This window comes from Oryzias latipes, chromosome 23, assembly GCF_002234675.1.
Source record: "Oryzias latipes chromosome 23, ASM223467v1".
Lineage (NCBI taxonomy): Eukaryota > Metazoa > Chordata > Actinopteri > Beloniformes > Adrianichthyidae > Oryzias > Oryzias latipes.
Window position 1 is genome coordinate 14,449,712 of NC_019881.2, and position 11,782 is coordinate 14,461,493.

The 11,782-nt window shown below is 35.8% G+C and overlaps 1 protein-coding gene across 1 annotated transcript in view; it reads right to left on the reverse strand.

The window, feature by feature from the left end:
* LOC101173028 (voltage-dependent calcium channel subunit alpha-2/delta-4-like) overlaps positions 1 to 11,782 on the reverse strand; it is a gene marked incomplete in the record, with an annotated part of 84,175 nt that overhangs the window by 53,757 nt on the left and 18,636 nt on the right. Inside the window, 19 exon segments of the mRNA XM_023952668.1 lie at positions 2,631 to 2,699; positions 4,997 to 5,107; positions 5,831 to 5,958; positions 6,418 to 6,510; positions 6,625 to 6,718; positions 6,836 to 6,933; positions 7,017 to 7,062; positions 7,128 to 7,195; positions 7,380 to 7,441; positions 7,538 to 7,609; positions 7,713 to 7,799; positions 7,888 to 7,962; positions 8,108 to 8,188; positions 9,251 to 9,328; positions 9,560 to 9,577; positions 10,509 to 10,642; positions 11,231 to 11,309; positions 11,437 to 11,550; positions 11,715 to 11,782. Of these exon segments, the coding sequence (XP_023808436.1) occupies positions 2,631 to 2,699; positions 4,997 to 5,107; positions 5,831 to 5,958; positions 6,418 to 6,510; positions 6,625 to 6,718; positions 6,836 to 6,933; positions 7,017 to 7,062; positions 7,128 to 7,195; positions 7,380 to 7,441; positions 7,538 to 7,609; positions 7,713 to 7,799; positions 7,888 to 7,962; positions 8,108 to 8,188; positions 9,251 to 9,328; positions 9,560 to 9,577; positions 10,509 to 10,642; positions 11,231 to 11,309; positions 11,437 to 11,550; positions 11,715 to 11,782 (1,575 nt within the window).

Below are 11,782 nucleotides of genomic sequence, written 5' to 3' on the forward strand. Positions count from 1 at the left end.
TGTCAAGAGTGGTGAAAACATTGTTTTGAGTGGGAGGAAAGGTTGATAATGTCACACGTAAGATATAAAAACAAAGGATAAAGCGGAACATCCAACATCGAAATATAACCACAGTAGAGCTTCTTTTTTCAGTCCTCTTTTATATTTCCCATTTTCTTCCTCCTTTCTTTCCACTCTAACTCAATTCATCTTTTTTGCCACCTCTCTCATCATCTTTTTATTCTTTTCAATTTCTTCGCCCCATCTCTGTTCTCCATCTCTGTGTGTGTCTGGTTGACTGCATCTTTTTCAGCATCTCTAATCATCTGTCATCACTTCATCCTGTCCTTCTTCACCATGTCAATTATCCTTCACCTTTTATTATTTCCAGACGTTCTCAGTCTGTCCTTTGTACCTACTTATATGATTGGTCTTGGTTTGGAGCGGATTGAATATATTTAAATTCAGACTATCATGTAGAGATTTGTTAGGTTTTAGTTTTCTTTGGTCGCTGTTGACTGATTTTAGATCAAACCTTTGAACACCAAATAGGCATCCTTCATCAAAGACGTTTAAAATTAAATCAGCAACCAAACCAGCACAAATGTTTCGCCTTCAAAGAGACGCTAGCAAAAGATTGATTGTGTTGCTTGGCTAAACACTGACACGTAGTGGTCATATGATGGAAAACCACAGCAAATTTAGGGCACATTGACAAAAAAAAATGTTGTGATTCTAAAATGAAAATTAATCTGTTTTTAAGCACAGGGTCATTTTAACATACTGTTAATATAAGCTTAATGTTTATAATTTTTTTATATTATATAGAATTTTCTTTAGGACATGTAAATGCTTAGCTTTTGAAGTACATTCTTTTGCTTATAGTGATTAAAAATGTAAGAAAATGTGGGGCAGTGAAGGTAAAAATGTCTGACAGTTTAGTTGGATGGATGCAGTGGTATGGGGCCTTTCTCCTGCAAACACACACTGATGAGCACATTGTAAGCAGGTCTGTAAAAAACGGTTCAGTCAGTGAGATGGCAGAGCTACTTGACAGTTGAAGAAAGTTTTTTAAAGAAGCAGTTTCCATCCCTTTGTGGCTCTTACTCCTTCCTTTATATCTTCTCAGAGATTCTCAGTGGTTTTTTAACATGGACTTTAACGCCTTCTTAAGAACTGTTGTCCTAATTTCTGGTTTGTTTGTTATTATGTGAAATACAATCCAAATAAAAATAATGATAAAGAATGATGAAACAAGATGGGGGAAAAACTATTCAAATTGACAGACAGCATCTTTAGAATAAACAATGAAACTTTTATTTTGAAATCTGCATTTTCCTCCAGCTTTTTAATCTAGCACAATTTTCACACTGGAGAAAAGTTTTAAGAAAGCTGTGCAACCAAGTTAAGCCTGTGCTTTTTTATAAACCACTCATCACTCTGACTGCTTGTTAAAAAGTCAAAGAACTCATCCATATGCACATTCTAAGAAAGCAGCATGTTGTCTCTTTCATGACTGTGATTGATGAGAGCGTAAGTCAAATATTGGGTTATACCGAGGCAAACACAGGAATATAAAACAAGATCTTACATTAGAAAGACGAGGAACAAAAATCAAAATGTGAAAACAGAATGTCCAAAGACGCAGTAAAGCAGAGCAGCACCTACTCTATGGTAAGTGGCATAGACTTATAAAGCACTTTTATATTTTAAATGAAGGCCTAAAGCGCTTTACAGCCAGAAGTCTTTTTCACCCATGGTGGCAGACCTGTCATACAAGACACAAGCCGGAACAGCATGAGCAATGTGGGGTACATTATCTATCCCAAAGACAACTTGAGAGGCCAACTTGCAACATTTTGATAAGTTGAAAAACATACAATCTTTGGATGTTTTTCATTAGCTTTAGCAAGCTAATTTGGAAAAAAACATTATAATTAGGTCAAAATCATGAAGCAGAACTCATAAGACTCAAACTGAGCTGCCAAGACATTAGAAAAATTATCCTTAATGCAACATGTTTTTTAGCTAAGAAGCAAAAAATAGGAAATAAGAAAATCAGTTATGATTATAATTATAGTCATATTTATCCACATATTCACCACCCAAGACCTCATTGTGATCCCATCGGCAACAAATAATGTTAACATCTTGGTGTTTTTCTGAAAATAATTGCAATATAGGAGTCAAAACGAAACATCATTTTTCTTTAGCAGTGGGGTAAACCAGAAAGTCAATGCTCTAATGCAAACTTTGAGGCTCAAAACCACCAGATGCCAAACAAATATAAGTAAAATAATGCATAACTTTTATATTTGTCATCACCTGTTAACTAAAAGGCATTACTTTGATAACTTTAATATATCGTTATTTTTTCTACACTTTCTTACAAATCACTAACAGTAATGCATTTTACAAACTAGCTTTATTGTGCCAAGTGATTGATAATTTGCATTATGCAGAGTGCATGTAGAGTAAAGGTAAACTAAAATGAAAACACAGGAATAAAATTTGTATATCAATTTATTTGATGCTATTCTCTCAGTATTGATTTTTAATTGCTACTGTTAAAATTCTATATTGTGTTGCAAAACCAGGAATAAATCTATAGTTCAGATTACAACAAACAGAACATGAAAAGGTCTTCCTACCTCCAGCTATGGTGGTTTTCTTTCCCACAGTCACCGTGACAGCAGTGGCACTGATCACTATCTTCCCTGCTGGTTAAACAACAAAAAATCATTTTAGATCCCCATTCTAAGATACAATATTTAAATACATGCACTAAAAAATGCATGCATTTCTTTCAAACATGCATGACTGATCTATAAGCATGCATAGTAAATCACAATTAAAAAAACATTTTTTTTGGCTTTAATTTTCTTTAAATGTTATGTTTATTTTAAATATTGTGCCTGAAAATACAAAGGGAATCCTACACTTCTAGTCGTCATTCTTGTAACAGCAGAGTGCACACATTTCAACCAGATTTTTTTGGATGTTGTACTTAAAACAGATGGGGGGGACGATATCAAATAATACATTCAAAAGAGGACAAGGACATGTGTTTGTGTTACAAATGTATTTATATCTCTGCAATCAACTCCTTTTAAACAAAATATCATGAAAAAAAAAAAAAAAAAAAAAAAAAAATATATATATATATATATATATATATATATATATATATATATATATATATATATATATATATATATATATATATACACACACACACACACACACAGTACAGACCAAATGCTTGGACACACCTTCTCATTCAAAAAGGATTCAAAAATATGAATTAACACATGTGGAATTATGTACATAACCAAAAAGTGTGAAACAACTGAAAATATGTCATATTCTAGGTTCTTCATAGTAGCCACTGTTTGATTTGGTTACTGCTTTGCACAATCTTGGTCATCTCTTGATGAGCTTCAAGAGGTAGTCACCTGAAATGTTTTTCACTTCACAGGTGTGCCCTGTTAGGTTTAATAAGTTGGATTTCTTGCCTCATAAAAGGGGTTGGGACCATCAGTTGTGTTTTGCAGAAGTCAGGTGGATACACAGCTGATAGTCCAACTGAATAGACTGTTAGAATTTGTATTATGGCAAGAAAAAAAGCAGCTAAGTACAGAAAAACGAGTGGCCATCATTACTTTAAGAAATGAAGGTCAGTTAGTCGGAAAATTGGGAAAAACTTTGAAACTGTCCCCAAGTGCAGTCACGAAAACCATGAAGCACTACAAAGAAACTGGCTCAAGCGCGAACCGCCCCAGGAAAGGAAGACCAAGAGTCACCTCTGCTGTGGAGGATAAGTTCATCCGAGTCACCAGCCTCAGAAATGGCAGGTTAACAGCAGCTCAGATTAGAGAGCCGGTCAATGGCACACAGAGTTCTAGCAGCAGACACATCTCTACAACAGATGTTGAAAGGAGACTGTGTGAATCAGGCTTTTATGGTAGAATATCTGCTAGGAAACCACTGCTAAAGAAAGGCAACAAGCAGAACAGAGCTAAAGAACAGAAGGAATGGACATTAGACCAGTGGAAATCTGTGCTTTGGTCTGATGAGTCCAAATTAGAGATTTTTGGCCCCAACCACCGTGTCTGTGTGCAACACAGAAAAGGTGAACGGATGGACTCTACATGCCTGGTTCCCCCTGTGAAGCATGGAGGAGGAGGTGTGATGGTGTGGGGGTGCTTTGCTGGTGACACTGCTGGGGATTTATTCCAAATTGAAGGCATACTGAACCAGCATGGCTACCACAGCATCTTACAGCATCATGCTATTCCATCCGCTTTGCGTATAGTTGGACCAACATTTATTTTCCAACAGGACAATGACCCCAAACACACCTCCAGGCTGTGTAAGGGCTATTTGAACAAGAAGGAGAGTGATGGGGTGCTGCACCAGATGACCTGGCCTCCACAGTCACTAGACCTGAACCCATTCGAGATGGTTTGGGGTGAGCTGGACCGCAGAGTGAATGCAAAAGGGCCAACAAGTGCTAAGCATCTCTGGTAACTCCTTCAAGACCGTTGGAAGACCATTTCAGGCGACTACCTCTTGAAGCTCATCAAGAGAATGCCAAGAGTGTGGAAAGCAGTAATCAAAGCAAAAGGTGGCTACTTTGAAGAACCTACAATTTGACATATTTTCAGTTGTTTCACACTTTTTTTTGTTATAATTCCACATGTCAGTGTGAATCTACAATTTTCATAGTCATGAAAATAAATAAAACTCTTTGAATGAGAAGGTGTGTCCAAACTTTTGGTCTGAACTGTATATATATATATATATATATATATATAAAATTAGGAGCATGAGATGTGGGAAAATATACATGAGAGCATTAATGTGAGTCTAAAAGCTTCTTCCTTAAGTGAGGAAGGATTCCTGTTTTATTTGGCATGCTTTTGCAGTTGCAACAGGAAGCTATTGATGCATTAGAGCAGGGAGAAAAATAAGAGGAAGACATGAAACATGCCAAGTCTCTATAGCAGGTCTCTACCCGCATCCTCTTTTGTGTCCCTGCGTTTCCTCCCTCCCTGCTCCTCTTGATGTTCCACCGCCTCCGCACTCAAGGTGGCACTATAGTCAGCCTCATAGTCTCTGAATGCATCTGAAAATGACAGACTTTTTTTCTATGGAGTTAATTAACTCCATATTTTTCCCCTCACCTTAACTTTAACACATCTAGTAAATATTTTTGCTTTTATGAATCAGATTTTCAAATGGTGTTTTTTAAAAATTGACTCCTTACACTTTTCGGTTAAAGTTACCCAAATCATCAAATATGATTTAAAAGTTGATTGTTAAAATTCTGATTTAAAGGTTTTATATTATGTGAAGGTGTAGTTTCATATATATGTATTTTGCAACAATAACAATTAGAAATAAACTACATAGAGGTTGGTTCAAAGCAATTCGTTTTAACTTTTAAAGCTCATACAAACAAAACTTAATAAAATATTTTTTTTAAATTTTCCTTTTAAACATGTTCTTTTAAAATGGCATATTAAGAGTTAGTATGATGTGATGATAAACAGAATGACTGCAGTTTTTAACCTTTTTTTTAGAGTGCTTTTTGAAAAGAAAAATAAGGCAATAAATGGTTCTAAGAAGACATAACATAAATAGTTCACACACATTTCTGTTGATTTTAACACGACACAGTGATGTGAAAAAAAAACAGTTGGAGTACATTAAAGAACCTCAACAAAGATTATCAGCTCAGTTTACAGATAACTAGAAATAAGTGGGGAAACAAAAAAAGCACTAAAAAGCAAAGTTTTTGTGTGTGCAGTGTGTAAGCGTTTATGTTAATAACTGGTATGTCCTCTACCTCTTGTGTCTTGTCTGGGCATGTAGTATAGAAACTGCCCAGCTGGATACTCAGCTGCTCTGCGGTACCATACTGGGAAATGATCCAGGGTGAACATATTCTCCATGTCTGTGGAGGTCAGGAAAGACCTAGGGAGAGGCAAAAATAAGGAAGAACAGAAGAAGATTAATGTTGAGAGCAGAATAACAGAGTAACGGTGGAGAGTAGAAAATATGTTAATACTAAAACTTTAAAAAAAAAAAAGGAATAAAAGGTAAAAGCAAAAAAGGCACCCAGCAAATCAAAAGTAGTGAGCATTCTAAAAAAATCAAACAAAATTGTGAGAAGCTGAAAACATTAAAGTCTATAAAGATGCTTCACTATTATAATATTGTTCTAAAATGTTTGCAAAATCGATAGAGTATTGCGTTAAGTGAGGTGCTGAGTTTCTAATCTACCACAGGACGAAAAATGAAATAACACCCTGCTAAGTTTTAATATAATTTTGTAATTTGGTTCCTTTATTTGATTTAGAATAAAAAGTTACAAATTTGATTGATGCAATAGGACTTGATGCACATTGAAAAAGGCATAATTGCATTACTCACCTGCCGCTTCTTTTTTCAATTCCGGCGTATCTCTGGAATCTCAGCAAGCCTGAACGAGTCCCCAAAAAAGCTGTTTCAATCCCGTCATCCATCCTGACAAAGGAATTTAGATGCAAAAAAACAGGGAAATGTTTTAAACAAAAATAGGTCATCAGGTAAATAAAAACAATAAAAAAAATGGAAAGGTTTGTGTTTGTTGCTATTGACCCCGATGTGTTGAGCATTAGTGCAGTCCAGTACGCTTCCATAGGAGCCGAGACCACAGCGTCAAATAAAGTTTGCTGCAACAACTGAGAATCACCTGTTATGAGAGAATAAAAGGTACAATTCAAATGAGGAGGAGTTTCATTTTAAATAATAACTTCTTTTGTAAATATAGTGTTTTTAAAATGTTTTTTTCTTTAAAATCTAATCTTACAGTCCAGATCTGGTTCTTTTCCTGTGAGATATTTCTTCACAGCTTCCAGTTGGGTCAGTTTACGATGTGCTGGGTCGATGTCAGTCTCACAGTAGGTCCTACATAGTTGGTTTAGGGTAAAACGATTCCTTAAAAGTCAACTATAACTAGTGTCTGTCTATACTCTGCAAAACAAACTCACCACTCGTTGGCTATGGTCAGATCCGGGGTCAGTAAGTCATGAAGACCTGAAGAAAAAAATCAGGTAAGAAACGATGTTAGAAACTAAAACTGAAACAAATAAAGAACTTACCATCCTCTACTGAAACGTTTCCTGTGAAGATATACTCTCCATATCCCCTACTCAACACGATACCAAGACTGCCAACAGAAATAAAAGAATCATGTTACTTAACAGTTTAAACAATAAACATTTAAAAGCCACAGCATATTGGATTTAGCTATAAACGATATCTTAAACAACTGTAATACCTTTTAAATTACTAATCAGCATATTATCGTTTTTTTTAATGCATATATGGGTATTTGGCACAAAAAGACCAACCTGAAAGGTGTTTCTTTGATGTCTGTGTAGAAGTAATCATTTCTCAAGAACAACACCCTCCTCTGTGAAGCACAGATAAGAAAAATTGATGGAAAACACAATGGAAACAAAACCAAAGCTGTGGTTAAATTGCATGAATCTTCTAAAACCAAACTTACTCCTTTATCCACTGAGGTTCTCACATCTAAAGACAGAGTTCCCGTTTCTCCTTTGACCATGGCTGTCCTCAGCTTTTAAAACCGACAGAAAACGCACAACTTGTGGAGCTGAATTTGTTTATTAACGTTAAAAGGAAAAATAGGGGACTGAAAAGGACAACAATGGGTATCTCACTTTTTCTTCAGTGTCTTCCCATTCCACCTCAGAAAGGTCAACACTGTTATAGTTGGGTTTGGGCTTCAGCTTCTTCCCTTCTTTATACTATTACCAAACAAAGCAAGAGGAAGAAGGAGAGCTTATAAATCAGTATGTGCAATCACTGACGCAAAAGCTCAAAGTTACTCTTTACCAAAGGTCGCAGGTCAGGATGAGACAGGATGTAACCATTATTGGTGATGAGGAAAGCGTAACCTTGGATACCCAGCTGTAAGGACAGATGAGAACAATCACATACAGGGGAATGCAGAGCTTCAAACATCTTTCTGATTGCACATTTCCTTTTAATTAACCACCAATTAACATGTGGTTTTAATACTGAGTTAGATTAGTGTGTTTAATTAATTATTTACCTTGTATCTTGGAGCTAATCTCATCAGTTCTCTCAAGGCCACATCAGTTCCCACGACCCCCAGCAATATCCCATGAGACAACTAGCAACAAAAGAAAGGGGTTCGGAGCCAAAGTCTGTTTGAATCATTTGATTTCAGTTAGTAGTAAAATCAAGCATCCTGGTTGTGTTACTTTTAGTCGTAATGTTTAGGGTCACGGTTAAACTGGAGCCAATCTACAGCTGTTTCAGAGGCAGGAACATTTCTGGACAGGTAGCCAGACCATTCCAAGTACACAAAAAACCCTTCTGCAAATTAAAAAAATATCCAACTTTTAGAGCTTTTAAAGCATAAAAACATTGATGGATCAGAAAAAATGTAAACTGAAAGCTCTCAGTGAAGATTTGAAGCGGGTTCTGGTTCTCTTTAAGTTGTCAGATTCATTGCAGCTACACAAATGGGTTTATTTGATTAAATACTCATTTAATTAGCTGTCAATGTAAGTCAGTGTGCAAGAACCAGAAGGTATGTAACATGTCATGGTCTTTTGCTTTCATTAAAGTCAATGATGTAGAAACAATAGCATAGAAATATCTATTCAGGGGCGGAGCTACGGGAGGGCAGTTGCCTTTTAAGTTGTTTAGAGAATATTTGAAAATATTTTCTTCTTTTTGTTGTAAAGGTTCAATATGTAAATATATATTTGATTTTTTTAAATTAAATTACATATTAGATGTTCATTTTTATCGTTCAAGAATTTCCGCACTTCTATTTGCTACTGATTTATATTAGAATTAGCACCTCAATTAAAAGAATTGCTGTTTTAATTTTAATAACAACAGCAAAACTGTATGAAATAGGTATTTTTGATCCTTTAATTTGCAATGACCTTCCACTCTGCCTTCCATAGACTTCTGCCCCCCTCTCCCGCTCCCCCGTGTAAAATATTCTAGCTCCACCACTGGATTTATTTGGACACAAAGACAATGTACATCAAGCATTTACTGCTTGCGCACAGACAATAACCTATAAGAATATGCATTCCTAACAGGATTTCCAACAATTTTCTATTATACAACTGCTTTATAAACTGTGGCGACCCCTGAAGGGATTATCCGTAAGAAAACAAAAAAAGCTGCTTTGTGTAGCAATAACATGACTTACTGTTTCTTCCTTTTTGCTGAACACAGGCATTGCTACTGAAGTCATCATGAGCAGACTTTGCGCCTGAGTGTTAAACAGCTGTAAACAACAACAAAAAATACAGTGACTAAACCACATTATTAAAATATTAATTGTCAAGTGGAAATTTAAGGTTATTATGCCAAATCTAACTAGGAGCAAGATTATCAAGCTAACAAGGAACTATTAGTTTTGGCTACTAACTGATGAAACAAAAGGATAAACAAAACACCACAATACACATTGTATGACTAACATTTGCAAAGCTGAACTAAGCCCTAACATCATTACCTCATTTTTATTAGGAAGCTGAAGGTGAAGAATGAGGGGAAAACAGTTAAATGGATAAAATGAAACTCTATTGATGTGATATAAATGAAACAGATAAAACAGATGAAAAAAGAAAGGGATGCCTGGAAAGTGAGAAAAAAGAATAAACATTTTCTCAGTGACCATTAATTAAATAATAGGGCACATAGTACATCTGTTACCAACACAGACAGAAGTTCGATCAAGCACAAAAAATCATTCATTCATTCATTCATTCATTCATTCATTCATTCATTCATTCATTCATTCATTCATTCATTCATCTTCTTCCGTTTATTCCCTTTTGGGGTCACGGGGCTGTTGGAGCCTATCCCGGTCACTTGTGGGCGAAGGTAGGGGGCACCCTGGACAGGTAGTCTGTCGCAGGGTAGTGTGTCCACAATCATGCGCACTCTCACACCTAGGAACAATTTAGATTAACCAATTAACCTATGAAGCATGTTTTTGGACGGTGGGAGGAAGCCACCGAGGGAGGAAGGAACATTTTAAAGGTTTTCTGTCTATGACCCAAAAGGTCAAGACAGATATCCAAACTTTCAGAAAGGTTCTATTGGAAGTCTCTCAATGTAAGATGAAAATGTGTCGTTTTAAGGTCACATTATGACATCTCAGGACAGAGATAGATTTAAAAAATAGCACAAAGTTAGGTATTTTGAGTGTTTATGGTGCCATAAATATAAATGTAATCATGGAAGCTCAATTGAAAAATGTTAGATTGTAATCCCCATGAGCTTAGATTTTTTTAAACTCTGTATAAATCCCTAAAATGGCATTGGTTCTAATCTGGCACTTTAGAATAAAAGTGAAATAAAAATGCTAACTGTCTTTTAAACAGTTAAACAGCTAAAGGTAAGGCAAAAACAGAGCGTAAAAAAAGCTATAAATATGACAGAAAAAAAGGCAGACTGACCACACTGTCCATGTAGGCTTCAGTCCAGATTATATCGTGGTCGTGGTTGATAACCATTGGCCTGCTGAGAACATGGAGATATTCCATAACATTTTCCTGGACATCAGCCAGTGTGGACACGTGTGTGTAGTAGCCTGCAGAACACACGCAAACACTCATTTACACAGTGATCCAAGTTGAAGAACATTTAGAATCATTCAGTAAAACAATTATTTAGGAATGTTAGATAGGGATATGTCAATAACAAAAAAATGTGCAACATTTCAAAGATAAATATGTACCAGATTTTAATCAGTGCTAAAACTCTGCTAAAAAAAAAGCCAGAGTTCAAAATTATTGAGTGATTTGGGATTTTTCATTCTAATATTTGTGTTACTTTAAAGACAAAATTCCTCTACACACGGAAATAAAGGATGGATTTCGTAACAATTGGAACTGGTAACAATAAAGACGTGAATGCAAGTTAGATTTTTTGCCCGGGGTGACCCATGAAAAATAACCAGACAACAGCTACTTTCTGCAGCAAGAAAACTTTTTAATTTTTATTTTTTGAGGTCAGTTCTGTAAATTTTAGGGAACTATTACTGAAAAATCATTTTAAAAACATTCCCGTTGTTACAACAGTTTGAACTCTACCACTAGATTAATGCTTACTATTATAAAAGAATCCATTTCCTTCTTTTTAGACAAGACATTTAAGCCTAAAAGTCATCTCATTTTACCTTTGTTGTTGCAGGCAATCCACTTAACATTTTCTGCAAAAGTCATTTCCCGTCCAATTAGATAAGTGAAGACTCGAACCTGGAGAGACAATAATGTTTCGTTTAATGAAATTCTTGAGAAACTAAGCACAAGTAATGCTAAAGAGATATAAATAAATGCCACTGATGCTTGTTTTTGTCCATCTTTCAGTTTCTGTGTGTCTTACTCGTCGATCTGGCCAATTAAACTCCTGAAAGACATCCTGAAAGTCTTCCATAGCGCCGTCTGTTATCAGCATGATGGCCTGATTGCACAGGCTGCCCTGCCCCAGCGCCGCAGCCTAAACACACAAATGCACTCAGAACGGACTCATTCTTAACAGTTTGTACTCAAATGAACCCATGGAGGCGTGAGAGTGCAGTTTAATAAAGATTTTCTCACAATTCTGAGTAATTGTATTCATGGTTTTATGTAAGACAGGGATTTTTTAAACTGAGAACAGACCTCATTCAGGATTTTGAAAGACTCCTTCATTGCATTTTTTACTTTTCCTTCTCCTCTGACATGAAGCT